Source organism: Mobula birostris, chromosome 24 (assembly GCF_030028105.1).
Source record: "Mobula birostris isolate sMobBir1 chromosome 24, sMobBir1.hap1, whole genome shotgun sequence".
Classification (NCBI taxonomy): Eukaryota; Metazoa; Chordata; class Chondrichthyes; order Myliobatiformes; family Myliobatidae; genus Mobula; species Mobula birostris.
Genome location: NC_092393.1, coordinates 36955781 through 36974612, shown reverse-complemented (window position 1 = coordinate 36974612; position 18832 = coordinate 36955781). Strand labels below are relative to the sequence as shown.

The following is an 18832-nucleotide window of genomic DNA, read 5'->3' as shown; positions in this document are numbered from 1 at the left end:
TGTATTGATCCACTGTTTAGTTGAGTGTGAACAAAGCACATACTCTATATATTTTTCCTGCAAACCTTTACATAAAGAGGAACTCATCAATAATTACCTGAAATAACTGAGGAAGCATCTTGGATGCAGAATGTAATTAGTGGAAAGCTCATGGCACTTTGAAGTATTTATATTTGATCCTTAGGAAAATTTGCCTTCCATCCTCAATCTCTTCTACTTTAAAGAGATGGGATTGAGATAAACTCACCCAGTGCTGCCTTCAATGCGTGTGGACCAGTTACATGCCATGATGCTCGAAGGTTAGGCTATTCTGATGTGGGGGAAAAGACAACCAATTGTAATCTTTGCCATACCCAGACAAAACCAACGTAAACAATGAGCTGTAATACTCAAGTAATCATGTATTCATTTAAATTAGCATGTTGGACATATTGCAGAGCTTGGAAATGGGGACCATGCTGAATTTATTGTAAGAACATAGGCCCCATTCTACACCAATAAACTAATTGTTTCATAACAGCCAGGACAGTATCACCAATGGACAAATTAGGGTACACGCAATGGCAGCATTTTAACTAATACAGACAGAAAACTGATAATTGTTCTCTTTAAATTAATTAAGGTTATCCAACTTTGGACATCTCTTGGTAAAGTAGCATAATAAACTAATGTTGGGTAATTTCTGGTTATATATTGTGATGAGAATACACATAAATTAAGATGTTAGCTGGCCTGGGCTGGCACCAGTGGGATCAGCAGTTGGTCTGCCACCTGTCTTCAGGAGAGAGAGAGAGATAAGGAAAACAATGGAGCAGCATTTGGAGATGTTAATGAAGGGACAGGAGAGAGTAACGGAAGGAGAGCTGTCAAGATCGGCTCCCCCTTTGAACCCTGAACTGTTTGAAGTGATGGGCAGGCGATACCCCAGCAGGGGGATAAAAAGGGACAGGTTCGCTAAGGCAATACACACGACACCCGAGGTAACGAGACCCTGGAAGTGGTGCGTCTCCCACAAGTCGGTGGGAAGTTTTGGAAGGCCGGTTGCGGACCAGGACATAGACGCACAGGGTGGAAAGGCACGATCGGCGGGAACCTGGTGTGTGTCCACCTTTGCCTGGGTGCTGGGTTCACCGCAGAGAAACGATGGTATCTGGAAACGGAGGGGGTTACAGTCGGTGACCTCAGATGATATCACAAAAGGGCTCGCCCGAAAGCTGACTGCGAAGGTCTGTGTGGAAGCCGTTTGAATATTCATTCGTTTTGCTCTCTCTCTCCTTCCCCCACACTGTCCATCTCCCACGGCAGCGATTACTGCGAACTGAACTGAACTGAACTCAGCTGAACTGAACTTTGCGTCACTTTGAAACTGGTCATTTACCCCTAGACAACGATAGAGCTTGATTGATCCTGTTATCTTAATTCTGTGTACATGTGTGTTTATCGTTGCTGAACTGTTGCATTTATTATCCTTTTGATTAGAGTACTATGTTGCTTGTTTCTTTAATAAAACGTTCTTAGTTCTAGTAATCCAGACTCCAACTGAGTGATCCATTTCTGCTGGTTTGGCAACCCAGTTACGGAGTACGTAACAATATGCTAGGCACTAGAAATTCAGGTTTCACTTCCTAATCAACACTAAAGCACAAACCCAAGCAACATCTTACAAATGGCTTTCCAAAGCAGTTTATAAACTTCTGTACACTTATAAACCAACTGAACAGGACAATAACCTGGTGTGAATCCTTTAATTTCCACAAGTTGAAAACAATACACTCCTCATACTGCAGTGTAACAAAGTTATAACAAAGTTCAGATGAAGACATATTGATTGTCAAACCAGAGAGATGATGAGTTTTGAAAGTTTATTCACCCTTATTCCATTTCTCAGCTGCACATTGACAACATCATGTGGAACACTGCAGGCTCCACTCTCACATCACCACTTATCTCCCACTACTCCCAAAATATCCTTAGAGCTGAAATTTCCCCCAGTTAATACAGGGAAAGAGTAAAGCTTGTTGCCCAAATTCTTTAATATTAGCCAAACCCAATCACCTCTGATTGAACCAGTTAATACACAAGATTGGCATCTCTGTCTAAGATTAACATTAACAAAATATCCACACTATCATCCACTGCGTATTAATATTGGTCATCCACTTCTATGTCTATGATCTTCTTGTCACCTAAACCATCATGCACAGGAGTACTAAAAAAAAGACAACAATTGCTTCCGCTATTGTTTGCTTTCATAAGCCACCAATAATTTATGATACAAAAATGTGAATAACCAAATTTTTGCAGCTTGTAATCAGTTTCACCATATTTGTCAAATCAATGACATTAGCTAAAATTTAAGTTACTTGATTTATGTATTTTATTGTAGTGATACAGCAAGGAGTAGGCCCTTTGAGCTACACTGCCCAACATCCCTGATTAACCCTAACCTAATTACAGGACAATTTGCAATGACTAATTAATCTATCTTTGGACCGTGGGAGGAAACTGTAGTACCTGGGGAAAACCCACACATTCCACAGGGAGGATGTACTCCTGAAATAAAGCTTCTCCACGGCCTCTATCTCCCTAATTGCCCTCATAACCACCTTCAACTACAGTTGTAAGTAAAATCTTGTGAACCCTTTGCAATTACCTGGCTTTCTGCATTAAATACTCATAAAATGTAGTCTGATCTTCATTTAAGTCACAAAAAGACAAACACAATTTGCCTAAACTAATAACACACTAACAATTGTACTCCTTCTCGTTAGTACTGAATACACCATTTAAACAATCACAGTCTTTAAGTTCAAAAAGGTTCACTGGGGTAATGCCTTCTACAAAAGCTATCTGGAGTCAGGTGTTCCAATCAATGAGATGAGATTGCAGGTGTGGGTTGTAGAGGTGCCCTGCTCTACAGAAAAGACACACAAAGTCAGGTTACTGACAGAGCCTGCTCTTCAAGAAAGATCTGTTTACGTGCGCCATGCCTTGATCAAAACAACTTTCAGAGGGCATTAGAAGAATTGTAGAGATGTATGAAGCTGTAAAAGGCTACAAAAGCATTTCTAAAGGCTTGAGTGTTCATCAGTCCACAGTAAGAAATTGTTTACAAATGGAGGAAATTCAGTACTGTTGCTACTTTCCCTAGCAATGGGCATCCTGCAAAAATCACACCAAGAGCACAACGTGCAACGCTGAAGGAGGTAAAAGAAAATGAATCCAACGGTAACAGCTAAAGATCTTAAGAAATTTCTAGAACTTGCTAAAGACTCTGTTCATACGTCCACTGTAAGAAAAACACTGAACAAGAACGGTGTTCATGGAAGGACACCACGGAGGAAACCACTGCGCTCCAAAACAAACATTGCTGCAAGCCTCAAGCTTGCAAAAGACCACCTGGATGTTCCACAACGCTTCTGGGACAATGTCCTGTGAACAGATGAGACAACAGTTGAACTTTTTGGAAGAGATGCACACTACTATGCAACACCAAAACCTCATCACAATTGTGAAGCATGGCAGAAGGAGCATCACGGTTTGGGGCTGCTTTCCTTCCTCAGGGCCTGGACAACTTGCAATCATTAAGGGAACAATGAATTCAAAATTATCAAGACATTTTAAAGGAGAATGTCAGGGTAGCAGTCTGTCACCTGAAGCTTAATAGGAGTTGGATGATGCAACAAGACAATGATCTAAAACATGAGTAAATCAACAATAGAATGGTTTAAAAAAGAAGAAAATTCTAGTTTTAGAATAGCCAAGTCAGAATCTAGACCTTAACCCAATTGAGATCCTGTGGCATGACCTGAAAAGTGCTGTTTATGCAAGGTATTGCAGAAATGTTGACGAATTGCAGCAGTTTGTTTGGAGGAATGGTCTAAAGTAAACAGCAGCTACAGGAAATGTTTGGAGGAAGTTATTGCTGCTAAAGGCGGTTCTATCTGTTATTAAGTATAAGAGTTCACATACTTTTTCCAGCCTGGATGGTGAAAGATGAAATAATGTGTTCACTGAAGACATGAAAAGTACAATTGTTTGAGTGTTATTAGTTTAGGCAGATTGTGTTTGTCTATTATTGTGACTTAAATGGAGATCAGACCACATTTTATGAGTAATTAATGCAGAAAATCATGTAATTGCAAAATGTTAACTTTTTCTTGCAACTGTACTTTAATATATATCTACAGAATAACTTCCTTGATTGTGTTTTTTTTTTGATCACTCATAATGTGTTCTGGTCTTAATTCTATTTATTTGATAACATTGCCATGAAGGTTTTTAAGATATTTTACATTCTGAATGTTACAACAATGACCTAAGCAATCCAAGATGATTTGAATAGGTGCTCCATTTTATTTTAAAACGTTGAAAGCTTGTTGTTAAATGGAAAATTAAAGGAAGTTAAAAGGCATTACTTATAATTTGGTAACACCAAATAGAAAGATTTGGAGACATAGCAAGATTACAATTTGCTGTAATAAACATCGTTAATTATCCCCAGCATCAACGGGGGCTCTACAGGATAGATCATGCAATGGGGAAAAAAAAACTACTGCGATCACAACTACAAGATATGCCTTTATCATAGAATCATCTATTTGTTGTTATTCTATGACCACATTGCATTTAGAAGTCTGTGAATGTATTCTAAAAAAAGTTCATCCTTAGATCTGTACAGCAAAGTTGATATTCTTCACGGGAAATGCGATTTTTTTTTTCATGGCACTGTGGAGAACGTATTCCCAGGTACTATAACAGCAATTTCTAACCCATTTAATACTTCAGTTATGATGCTGTCATGACCGTCTTAAAAATACTGTAGCACTCAAGGCAATTTGACCTACTCTCCACTATAACCTGTCTCATTTAAACTACCTTCCAATCCTTGGTCCTTTATGTTACAACATTTGAAACATCATATAGGATGTGAATGTTTTAACTTTTGAGCTCTGATGTGCTCAAATTCAAAAAGTTGGGAATAAGAGAAAATAGAATACTTTAAATTAGTGAAATTATGACAATTAGTAACTAATATCCAAACTGTTAAGTATTTTTAATACAAAAATCCCTGGAAAACAAAAAAAATCCCTATACATGCAAGCAAATGATTTAGGACAACAAATGAATCCCACTTTATCCTAAACTGTTACTATTGCCCAAATCCTGAGTTTGCACACCTGTGATATAGATAATGCACATTCTTCTTGTGCTTTGAGTTATGTACAAAAACACTCAGAAATCATTCCAGTATTGCATAATATGCAAGCAGACTTCACTCTGATTGAAGCACAAATCACCAGCAGAGAAGCACAGATCACCAGCCTACACACAGATAGAGCACACTAATTCACCACAAGCCAAACCAGCATGGCTGCTGCAAACCCAAAAATTGTTGCAATGCACTTTTCCATTTTCATGAAAATAATCCAGACACTGATAGCTAAGAGATGATTATCACCTCCATATTAGTGGTCTGTACACAAGTGAAAAGGGAAATGAGGAAGATGTACAATTTTCAAGGAAGCTTTAAAAGTGTAAAATTACTTCATAAATATTTCATTAAAAAGTTGGTGACTTTCAAGTTTTTAATGTTTTTTTTTACAGAACTTTTTTGGACCTGTTTGATAAATAAGCACTCATGAAAAAGATGCTATCTACATAAAAATCAAGTAATAATTTGAAAATTTAAATTATTTGGAAGTGTAACATATCACACTGGACATAAAACTTTCATTGAATGAATGGATTATTTTTTTTAAAATAAGGATTCCTGTTTTTGGCACCAATGGGCTGCGAGTTCTCTTTTACAATTACCAGAAATGCATCCTCACAACCTCCAACGTAACTCATCCAGAAACATCTGTAAAGGAAAAATCAGATAATACAATGTCTATTTATTTCACTACGTGTAACGATAAGTAATATTTGAGATGTTTTGAGGTGGGTGGGAAAGGGAGAGAGCACAGATGATGTAAATAATTTTTGGCTCGCAATCAGGACACTGTGCAACTTCCTCTAATGTGTGTAACTAAATATGCAATTTCATCAATATCCGCTGACAACTACTCATTTGCTGTGTATAAATGTCAAAACTGACGACTTTTAAGTTTCATCCACGCACATAGTAACTAACAAAGAAAAGGCTGCACGGTTCAGTTCAACAATACTCAAAGTCACTCATTCCTTTTTTGAAAAGTGTTGCTACAGAGTGCAGAAATGCAACAAACAGGGTTAATCTATTTCTGATGCACCACAGTGAATTCATTTGAGGCAGCAATTCCCCTCTCAAGCAAATGTTACACAAAATGAACTTTCAACATGTTCATTTTTATCATTAACAGAGCTCCCAAATTACACCCATGATTGAAACATGAGATGAGGGCTTTTGCAGAAATGCAAATTTTACTCTGGAGGTCCATCTGATCAGAGTACAGATTTTTCTTGTGACCCACTTCCTACTTTGTTTTAAAAACTTGAATAAGGTTGGCTGCAAATGGAATATAGAAAAGGGAACTGAACAAATATGCCTTAAACTTAGTATAAGAACAGTCCAACTCATCTAGAGCCATTATTCTATATTAAAAATCAGCCTATTTTCCTATTAAGGCCTGAAACTGCTTTTTGTCTCATAATTGCATTTAAAAATATTATCAATTTAAAACAAAAGCTTAGTAAAAAATATAAATTAAGGTCATAAACTGCACCACACCAGATATGCTCTTGAATTCATAGGAATTCTTCAAAATATTGTTTTTGAATGTACATCAATAGATGTTGAACACAAATATTGGACTCCCAAAGTCTCATTCTTTCAGCCACAAAATGCAATAGACTACTTTGGCCAACGATTACAGGTATTTGTCACTACCCTCCACTTTGTACGAGTTTGTAAAATCATGCTCAGAGGTACAGTTGTCTTCTTGTGTGCACACTCATACTTCTATGCAAGTGTGACTGTGCACGTGCAGAGGTAAATTATGAATATTAATTGAGGGCCATGAGCACAACAGAATTGTAAAAAATCTGTGTAATTATGAGAGTCTATAGGGAAACCAAATAATACTGAATGCAGAAAGCATGTAAATGGAACTTTCTGATAAAATATATGTAAACTGCCCGAGTGAGTAATATATACCTGATGCGCAAGCAAAGCAAAGATCTTCCAATCAGTCACTTTTTCCCAAAGTTTTCCCAAAACATTGTGCTATTATGAGATTCTCTTTTACTTTTAGTACAGTTAATTTGGTTAATTTGGCCATTGGTTAATTGGGCCAGCCACTTATTTGGACAACTCTGTCATTGAGAAAATAGCTGGAAATCCCTTTATTTGGGACACTGTATCACTTAATTGGGACGGCAGAATGTTGCCAAACAGGTTCTAATTAGTGTCAGTCACGTGCACTTGCATGGCCGTTAAGGACACTACACCGTGCGTATAGAAGTTTTTAAATAGTGTCACTTGCATGTGTTTGTGTTTAAAAAGCAGTGATTTATTTTGTCACTGATAGTTGGTGAGAAGTATGTAGCAAGACAATTCAGAACTGTATTGCTCGCTGCAGTTTCAAGCATTCAGGCTTGGAAATGCCTGAAATGGCTGGGAGTGAAAATGAAACAATTTCACTACTTCAACAAGTTATTACCTATGAAGCATTTGAAGGTACCCACAATTATCTTGAATATTAGAATGAAAATGAAGATTTGGAAGATGCAATTGCCGAAAGCCTTGCAAGAAGGCAGTCCATTATCTGCACTAGCTGTCTGCACCAATTTTGTTCATTAACAGTCAACCAAAAGACATACATACAATGGAACAATTCCTCTGTCGATAACTATTAGGAACTAATACTGTTTTATAGTACTGTAGATGTACTGGTAGCATTCTGATTTTTTAATATTTCATTGAAATACATAATTTGTTACTCAGTTAAACAGTAGTTTATCTTATTTATAACTAACTGTTTCCATGAAACTGGATAATTGGGGCAGCAGCTTAATTGGGCCAAATATACTAGTCCCAATGTGCCCCAATTAACAGGAGCCCACTGTATATGATGCAACAATTCATGTTCAATGATCTTCATAAATGTGAATAATGAGAATGATTCATGCTTCGGAAGTCAACTAGATTTTTCTATGCAGGGCAACTAGATTTCATTTTTGTAAATTTATAACGAACTGCAGCCTCCTTAAGATCCAATATTTTATTCATTAACTTAAGTTATTCAGGCACCGTGACAATGCCAATAAATGACAGAGCCTAACAAATGCACCTGGCATGTTAGTAGCTGATTTCACTATATTTTGTTGCATTGACAATGCACTTCTGCGACATCAAGGTATTCTTGAGAATAATTCAGGGGGCAAAATAAATTGCTGCAATTGATTTAATCATGGGAGATCAATATTTGGAATGAGAGGGCAAGATCACCTTCATATACATATTTCAACAAAATCTACATTTGAGCTAAATGTCTTGCGGAAGAATAATGGCAGAATATGGAAGTGCACGCATTTTATTGACGGTCAGAGAAACCTATGAACAGCAGAGAATATCCTGTTTCAGGACAGATGTGATTCAAGTATCAGTCCCATATTAAGTTGCTGGCAAGAATTGCAAAAGTATGACTTTAGTTCCACAATGTGAGAACATGTAAACAAAAATATGAATCTTAATATTTTGTGAATGGGATAGATCAAAACATAGCTATATTTTATTTAATATTCTTAGCCCAATCTCAGCTAACATTTTCCGAAGTTCTAAATGGATTCCAAAGCTTATCATGCCCTAAACATAACAATAACCTGAAGGAATCGTGCTCTTTAGTTGACATCCAAATTAAGTTTCTGATATTGGAACATTCAATGCCATGCCATCTTAAACACTCTAAATTTGCAGAGAATTTTCTTCAATTTAAAATGTTGCGATTACAACATTTTATTGTCCATCCAGGTTGCCCTGTACAATTAAATGGCTTATTAAGCTACCTGAAAAGTAACCTTTCTGCTGTGAGAGGCACACGTAGACCAGCATGTTTCTTTCTCCAAAAGACAGAGGTGAAGTAACTGGGTATTTACGAATATCTTTACATATCCTTGATCATCTTTATTGACAACTGCTGGTCTTCTAATTTCTTCTACACTGTTGGCCAAAGCATCATCTAAAGCCAACAGAATTTCAAAAATCCCTTAAAGCAACGAGAAAATGCATCATATTCAAGTTAAAGCTTTGCAAGGAATATACCTGTGATGTTGACATTCGTGATGTGTCCTGACGTCCAGTCAAATCTGTTGAGGAAACATTAACAGCTGCGCCACGATGCAACCTCATGCTCACTTTCCGCTCCCGTTCCATGCCAGAGACAGGGCGTGGAGATGTATTAGCTGAAGGAATAAACAGCAAGACATCAATTACAACCTACTTCAGAGGCAAAAGTTTGTCTGGTGGGAGTGTCCAAGTTTGTTAACTATTTACAGTTGAGACCCAGTAATATTTCTAAGGAACGAGGTATCTTAAAGATCAATTTCAAGCCCATTCTCTAGTTGTGCAGAAAATGGTAGATGATACTATTTCAAAAACCCATTTCTAAATGCTTAATTTACAAATTTATGGCTTCACATGAATGATTTTCAAACCTCCAGTTTTCCACAGGAATCAAATTTCAATTAAAACATTCAATTAAAAAATGGTCAAAAGTTCAGTTATAAACCATGTATTTAATTACATATTATTTTAGACACCAGTATTTCAAAATCCAGTGTTGGATTTAACCTGGTTTGGCAAACTAAGCCCATATCAGTAATTAGTCCATATGAGTGAATTAACAATATAGGCACAAAACATTCAAAAGATTAACATGTTAGTCTCTTGTATAGATGGAGCATTTTGAAAATAGAGATCTGCAAATTGACTGATCATAATTTAAATGTGCAACTGAAATATGAGATCTTTTTACTTAAAAAGATCACTTAAGTTCACTTTGAACTTAAAATTTAAAAAAAATCAAAAGTTGCCGTATCTTAGGCAGCTGCAGTAAGCTCTCTTCATAGAGCAGTGAATTAACTACACAATGGCAATTCCCTTTCTCAATCATAAATGACTAGCTGCTATCTTGCAAAGCCATAATCATCTATACATTTATATAATCTGGGCAGCTATTAGATACAAATTTCATTAGACTTTTTATCTTCTTGGCAATATACAACCTGTCTTAAAAAGCATCACAATTAGGAGCAAAGATTCCATTGTAATCTTGGGGTTGAAACAAGATGGTGGAGAAGCAGAACTAGTGTTTGAAATCCCATGCCAGGTCCTTGCTGGTTTTTCCCACACAGGTAAAAAGCTTAACTTCAGGATGGCAAACAGTAGACAGCGTATGAATTCTAGAACATGGTGGCTAGCAAGGAATCCAAATGTGTGTGAGTGTAGGAAGGAAAAAACTTAAGTGGAAGGAAGCATTCAGGAGGAGAAGCTACTGAAAGCAATGTAATATAAATAGTATTGTAACGATACTAAATGGAACTGAGCAAGAGCAGTCACAAATGTGGGTTATAAAGGAGATGTCCAAGGAGATTGAGTTGGTAAATGCTGTCAAATGCTCAAGAATTACAGACAATGAGAAACACATTAAGTGCAAAGATAAGTCATGTCTATAAGTCGCACAAGGTTTCAACTGTGATTTTTGTTAAACGAAGTGAGGTAAGTACTGATTCCAAATTCACAAAGAACAGAAGGCAAGACAAGAGCAAGGCAATGCATCCACTTGAAAAAATGCAAGCTCTTCACAATGATTTTTGAGGTGCAAAAATTGTGAAAAATAACATCCTAATAATCTCTATCAAAAAATAATCTGAGTTTCTCCGAATCTTTCTCAGTTAGAATTCACAATTTCCATCTATGGCACAAAATCTCCTACTTTCATAATAATTATATTTTCCTGCCAATTGTGAATACACAATGCTGGACTACTTGCTCCAAATGTAAATAATTACTTGGCATCAAGCAGATGAAAGGACTTCAGTGCAGTTCTCCACTTTGGTAATACTGGGGGTGGGTTCTGGAGTCTGATGCAACAAAAGGATACTAAAGAACTACCTACCATAGGTCTAAAGATTGACAATATGACTGTCCTTTTATCATGCATCCCTATAATCAGGAAAAAACTGTGGATTCATAAGACTGTAAAAGGGAGGCATAAAGCTCATTTCAAGTTGGGGGGGTGAGAGGGAGGGCAAGTCAGTGCAAGATGTGATTCACTGGTAGACCTCTGCTATATCTGCAGTGAAGTGCAAGATAGAATTCCCAAAATAGAAGTGTTTTTAAGCAGTGATTCCCAACCTTGTCTTCAAAAAGTCTAACAGGTAATGCAATGTGAAAATTCATTTTACAAAGGGTCAGACTAAGTAAGAGGTTGGAAAGCTAAATTCTAACAATTTCTCCAGCACATTTTACTTAAAACTTGTAGATAATTCCTGAATATTCTTGTCTTACCTTTCTTTTGGCTGCATGTCAATATTCACTAATCAACAAAACACAAGTGCTTATTAGTTTTCAAAACTGAAGCTCTTAGCAATTATTCATATAACCATAAATACAAATAGAGATAATCTGTTTTAGCTACAGAAATAAGATTATACATAATTAGATGCTATCTGAAAAGCAAATACTTGCATTTATATAGCACTCACAATCTCAGCACATCTCAAAGTGCTTTGTGTCCAATTAAGTATTCGCTTCAATTACAACTTCCTGATTTATTCATTTATATATTGCACACAATTAATCATTTCCAATTCCTGTCAGTCTTCCATTCTGTACCACTCCAGTTTCCCTAAAGCTGAATTTGTTCTTCTGATTTATTTTTTGACAATGGAACCTTTAAGAATGAACATGTACTGAAAGATGCAAGGCTTCCTTGCTTTTAGAACAATCCACACTAAGATTTCAACATTATGATCGACATAATAAAGCAGATGACTCAGACATTCTTGCAGCTGCTTCTGAAGTAAATTCAGTTAATGATTTACCAGTATGAGACGTGGGTGTAAGCGGTGTCTGAGGTGCCACTTCCTGATTTCCTCTCAGTCTTCCAGAGGCAGTTGAGGGTAATCCACGAGCTGCTGGATTTCGACTGTGTCTCATTCTTTCCTCACGCTCCCTGCGTTCCCGATCTTCATCTGCTGCTCTGTTGGCTCCCTGAAATGATCAGGAAAGAAACCTTATGCAACAACATGTCAATCAATTTCCCATCTTTAAGAACCAGTGGCTAATTAAATTTCCAAAATTACAGGTGTCCCCCGCTTTATGAAAGTTCGCTTTATGCCACTTCGCTTTTACAAAAGACCTACATTAGTACCTGTTTTCGCTAACCAAAAGAAACCCAATGTGGATTTTCACTTTTATGAAAAAAGACGCCCGCTTTAAACTCGCAAACAGGAATTCTGCACATGCTGGAAATTCAAGCAACACACATAAAGGTTGCTGGTGAACGCAGCAGGCCAGGCAGCATCTCTAGGAAGAGGTGCGGTCGACGTTTCAGGCCGAGACCCGAAACTTTGGGTCTCGGCCTGAAACGTCGACCGCACTTCTTCCTAGAGGTGCTGCCTGGCCTGCTGCGTTCACCAGCAACTTTTGTGTGTGTTGCCCGCTTTAAACTTGTGTTTACGCCGAGAAAGACTACCATGACCGTGAAGCCTTGCACAGGCAGGTGTGTGCGCATGTGTGCATGTGCCGATTTTTTTCTACAAATTGGTTTTGGCTAAATCTTCCCAATCCTGATAAGTGAAGCTACACTATACATACATTATTTCTACTTTATGTAGGCTGTGAACTTATCACATCATTCCTGCTTTTACTATATGTTAATGTTATTTTAGGTTTTACGTGTTATTTGGTATGATTTGGTAGGTTCTTTTTTGGGTCTGGGAATGCTCAAAAATTTTTCTCATAAATTAATGGTTCTTCACTTTATGCCATTTCGGCATATGAAAGGTTTCATAGGAATGCTCTACTTTTGGATTGCAGGGGAAACCTGTATCTATATAACACACTGCTTTTATAGGACTAGTAATAGAAGGGACTCCTAAGAAAAGAACACTTGTTAGTTAAACATCAACCATGCTAAAAGTTCCTTAATAGGCAAGTAGATACTCATTAACTGAAGCCCTGTGCCTTCAGTAGGAAAACTGATTGTTGTAAGTGCTTCAGGGTGGGCTTGTAGTTTAAATTACATTCTCAGGAGAGGGGAAATTAAACACAGCTGAAGTTAATGCAGATTTTAATTTCTTAAAATGGAAAAGTGACTCACAAAAAATTCAAAATAAATGCAACAAAAATCTGCATAATGGTTTTGAGAAGCTACACGTGGTTTCCAAAGATTGTTGAAGGTGTAACAAGAGAGACATAAATAAAGAATTAAGATGAAAATTAACAGGAGTTCAAATCCCCTTCTTGACCACCACTTCAGGCTATAAAAGGCAGGAACAACTTACCAAAAAAAAAATCGCAGATGTAAGCTAATATTACAAAATTGAACAGAAGGAAAGCTGTTTGCAGTAGATAGTTATATAGTTAGCAAAAACAAGAGTGGGCTAATGGCCTTCTACACTATAAGCTTAACAATTTTATGATTTTAGTTAGAAGTCCATTTATCCAAACTAAGAAACCATTTGTATTCCTGTGTTAGCAAAGGATCTTTAATCAAAAGTAAAAAAAATAACTTGAGGGGTTCAGATGAATATTATTTTTCCCAAGTTTGCATTCCCTTTAGCATTCCAAGTGGCAGTGGAGATCACACTCTTAAACTCTGCAGTGAGAGTCAATCTAGACACTTAATGAGATTGAAAAGCGTTGACGCAATAGAGACATCCAGATGGTATGTTGCTTCCTGGTGCCAGGATCAGGGATCTTTGAGATTGGGTCCATAGCATTCTCAAGGGAGAGGATGAGCAGCCATATGTCCTGGTGTATATTGGCACCAATAATAAGGTGAGGAGGTTTTAAGGAGCTAGGTAAAAAGCTGAGAAATGGGACCACCAGGGTAGTAATCTCTGGATTGCTGCCTGTGCCACATGCTAGTTAGGCAAGAATAGAATTATTTTGCAGGTAAATGTTTGGCTGGTGCCGGGGGCAGGGTTCAGATTTATGGTTCATTGGGGTCTCTTCTGGGGAAGATATGACCTATACAAAAGGGATGGATTCCACATGAACCTGAAAGGGTCCAATATCCTTGCAGGCAAGTTGGCTAGAGTTGTTCAGGTGGGTTTAAACTAATTTGGCAGGGGGATGGGAACTGGAGTGATAGTGCTGAGGATGAGGTGGTTGTAGTTGGTTTACAAACAGAGGCAATGTGTACTGAGACTCCAAGGAAGGAGAGGCTGACGCCTGGGCAAAACCGCAGTCAACAGGAAGGTAGAGGGGATGGTGTTGCTCTGTTGGTAAAAATTGAAATTAAATCATTAGAAAGAGGTGACATAGGGTCAGAGGTGTTGAATCATTATGGATACAGCTAAGGAACTGCAAGGGTAAAATGACCTTGATGGGAATTACAAAGAGGCTCCCAAACAGTAGTAACAAGGTGGTCTACAAATTACATCAGGAGATAGAAAATGCATACCAAAAGGGCAATGTTTCAATAGTCATGGGGGATTTCAATATGCAGATAGATTGGGAAAATCAGATTAGTACAGGATTTCAAGAGGTGGAATTTCTAGAATGGTATGAGATGGCTTTTTACAGCAGCTTGTGGTTGAGCCCACTAGAGGATCAGCTGTTCTAGATTGGGTGTTGTGAAATGAACCAGAATTGATTAGAGCGCTTATGGTAAAGGAACCCTTAAGATCAAAGTGATCATAATTTGTCCAAAATTCACCCTCAAAGAGGAGTTGGCTGGAAGGGGACACTGGCAGAGATGACGGCAGAGCAGTAATGGCTGGAATTTCTGGAAGCAATTTGGAAGGCCCGGGATATATACATCTCAAAGAGGAGGAAGTATTCTAAATGCAAGATGACACAACAAGAGAAGTCAAAGCTAACATAAAAGCCAAAGAGAGGGCATATTGTATAACAGAAAGGAAATTATAGGCCCATTAGTCTGACCTCAATGGTTGGGAAGATATGAGAGTTGATTGTTAAGGATGTGGCTTCAGGGTACTGGGAGGCACATGATAAAATAGGCCGTAGTCAGCAGGGTTTCCTCAAGGGAAAATCTTGCCTGACAAATCTGTTGAAATTCTTCGGAGAAATAACAAACAGAATAGACAAAGGAGAATCAGTTGATGTTTTGTATATGGATTTTCAGAAGGCCTTTTGACAAATTGCCACACGAGACTGCTTAACAAGCTATGAGCCCATGGTATTACAGGAAAGATTCTAGCAAAGATAAAGCGATGACTGAATGGCAGGTGGCAAAGAGCAGGAATAAAGGAAGCCTTTTCTCCTTGGCTGCTGGTGACTAATGTTCCCACAGGAGTCTGTGTTGGGACTGATTCTTTTTATATGTCAATGACTTGGATGATGGAATTAATGGTTTTGTTGCAAAGTTTGCTGACAATATGAAGATAGGGGGAGGGGCAGGTAGTTTTGAGGAAGTAGAGAGGTTACAGAAGGACTAAGACAGATTAGGAGAACAGGCAAAGAAGTGGCAGATGGAATACAGTGTCAGGAAGTGTATGGTCATGCACTTTGGTAGAAGAAATGAAAGAGTTGACTATTTTCTAAATGGAAAGAAAATACAAAAACAGGCACAAAGGGACTCGCAGACCTCATGCAGGATTCCGTAAAAGTTCATTTGCAGGTTTGAGCCTGTGGTGAGGAAGGCAATAGTAATGTCAGCATTCGTTTCAAGAGGATTAGAATATAAAAGCAAGGATGTAATGTTCAAAATTCATAAAGCAGTGGTGAGGCCTCACTTAGGAGTATTGTGAACAGATTTGGGCCCCTTATCTTAGAAAGAATGTTCTGAAACTGGAGAGGGTTCAAAGCAGGTTCATGAAAATGATTCTAGTTTGAACGGCTTGTCATATGAAGAGCGTTTGATGGCTCTGGGTCTGTATTCACTGGAATTCAGAAGAATGAGGGGTGACTTCATTGAAATCTATTGAATGGTGAAAGACCTTGACAAAAATGGATGTGGAAAAATGTTTCATATGGTACGAGAGTCTAAGACCAGAGGACAGTCTCAAAATAGAGGGGCATTCTTTTAGAATGCAGATGAGGAGGAATTTCTTTAGCCCTAGAGTGGTGAATCTGTGGAATTTATTGCCACAAGTAGCTGTGGAAGCCAAGTCTGCGTGTATATTTAAGGCAGAGGCTGATACGACTCTTGATTGGTCAGGGCATGAAGTGATATGGGGAGAAGGCAGGAGATTGGAGCTGAGAGGAAAAATGGATCAGCCATGATGAAATGATGGAGCAGACTCGTGGGCCAAATGGCCTAATTCTGCTCCCATGTATTACCGTCAATTACGAAACCACCTTGATCAAAATAATTAAAGGACTCAAGACCAAGAAGGATTATGTTATTTAATAAACAGGTTATCAACCAATATGAAGTAAATTTCTAATACCAAATCAGAACTAAACTTCGAATTTTTATGTAATATATTGAACAGTTACCCAAAACAGAATTACACATACAAACTTAAGCATATTCCAGTCAAAGACATAGTCATACGAAAAGCCTTGTCGGTGGAAGAGGTTTCGAAATAACTGCCTTAAGTAAGAGTAGTCCGGTTTGTCATCAAAACGCAGGGAGCGGCAGAAGTTCAAGTATGTGGCAAACTCAGCTGTGTGGAAATGAGAAAAAACACACAGTAAATTAATTCGTTATTTTCCTAAATTTCATTCTACATTCATTTACTATCTTGCTGATGGAATAGGTTCATAATTAACTGACTAAATATTATCTGACAAGAGGAAGACAACAAATATGGTCAAATTTACAATGGATGGTTACTGTCATATCTGAAACATGAGCTACACTTCATGTTTAAAATTGATTAGTAGAAATATTTTAATTTTACCTATTTACAAAACCAACAACATTCAAGAATCAGACCCTCTCCCTAAACAAAGGAACGACAATATGATGGCGGGGGGATGGGAAAAGGAGAAAAGGGGGTTGGGGTTGGCAAAGAAAGTAATTTCAAATAAAAGACAATAATTTCAAATAAAATACAGGTTCTCTAAAAATCCAGTGAAAATCTGGCTTCAATGTAACACCTATTCTACACATTTTTGCTGTGAACTCCTTCAAAAGGTGTTGATTTAGGTCAATTTTCTAAAACCCTTTGTGTTATATAGAGGATAGCGATAGAGGGGTGTTATTCTGACTGGAGCTCTGTAACCAATGGCGTTCCACAATTTTTATTGATAGGATTTATATTGCTCATGATTCATCAAAAACCCAAAAGTCAATCTGTTCAGGTTTTGCCAGGACACTAATTCCAGACCTCACCCCAGGATATAATTGAGTGTGATATCAGAGACCTGGTAAAGCTGACACGAAAATAAAGGGGAACACACTTCAAAGGTTAACAATTGTGGTTGCTGGAGATCTATCCACAGGCACTCCTTGCAACCATTTCCCAAATCCAACTTTCTTCAGCTGCTTTAGTAGAAAGGTAAGAAAATGTGGGTGTTCACTGGCTGATGCACAATGTTCAATTTAACATGCCTTCAACAAAATAAGCATCTACACTTGCTTTTGTCAAGATAGAGACAGTAAGCAATACACGGAAATACTTTAAGTACCACCAAAATTTCAGGCAATGAGCATCTTTGACACAAGACAGCACAATCATCTACCTTTGATAATCAAAAGCAAGTAATTCATCGTCAGTCACCCCATAGCTTTTCCACTAAGAGTGTGATGGAATATTTTCTCTTTGCCTTCAAAACTGAAGTTCCAACAACATGGGCTCAACAGAAAAACTAAACAATTTTGATCAATTCTCCATTTATCCTCTAAACATTTGTGTCATTGATAACTGGTACTTTGTGGCTGTAGTTACATGTAACCTACACCACTTTCAAGTCCCCAGGTTGCACAACAATAGTTGGGAAATAAATTACTGTTCCTTCATCACTAGATCTAAATCCTGGAAATTACCGCACATCTAAGCAGTGGGAGTACCTTTATCAAAAGCATTGTAGAGGATCGAGGGAGTGGTTCGCAACCCCCTTCTTCAAGGGCAATTAGGAATGAGCAATAAATGTTGGTTTTATAGGAGTCTAAATAATGGTTAAATACAGAAAAATTAGCATTACCTCACAGGATAGAAATTTAGCTCACAATTAAAATGGGTAATGTTTAATAGGTATTCTGAGGGCTTCTTTCACAACCATTGATTTTGGGAACCATCAAATTTGAACCAGTTACTATGTTGTAATTATGAATTATGGTTTGCTTTCCAGAAACTATTATGACAAATCAGAATCATCTGACAAAAAGAAAAAATATTTCAACTGTCCATTTCAACATGGCCTTTACATCATAGATCTCTATGCACATCACTATTACACTATGCTTTTACAATGACACATTTTTATGACCCCAATATTTATACTTACATGAGTAACCTTTGCAGAGAACTTCAATGGGTGTTGACATTTTCTTTTCACTGATGCGTTCATACTTCTGTCTTTTTGTTGCTGCCTTTAGGCCTTGCCAAGGTAACGACCCCAAGTTGAAGTACATCAAAACATAGCCCAAAGACTCCAGATCATCACGTCGGCTTTGCTCTAGGAAAAAAAAATGCAAACATCAGTTTGGTACACTATTAAATGACAATTAGAATGTACATCAAACTAATAATTCATGTATTTACAAAC

The 18832-nt window shown here is 37.6% G+C and overlaps 1 protein-coding gene across 2 annotated transcripts in view; it reads right to left on the bottom strand.

Moving 5' to 3' along the window:
• The window catches only part of LOC140187100 (casein kinase I), a 49263-nt gene that overhangs the window by 4107 nt on the left and 26324 nt on the right, over nt 1-18832 (bottom strand). The window contains exons 5-9 of one of the 2 annotated variants that reach the window (XM_072242053.1): nt 18572-18742; nt 16637-16785; nt 12028-12196; nt 9245-9384; nt 248-310 (exon numbers count right to left, since the gene is read on the bottom strand). In XM_072242053.1, coding sequence (XP_072098154.1) covers nt 278-310; nt 9245-9384; nt 12028-12196; nt 16637-16785; nt 18572-18742 — 662 coding nt within the window. In that variant the 3' untranslated portion in view covers nt 248-277. The remainder of the gene's footprint in view (nt 1-247; nt 311-9244; nt 9385-12027; nt 12197-16636; nt 16786-18571; nt 18743-18832) is intronic. The other variant, XM_072242051.1, reaches the window with a different exon arrangement.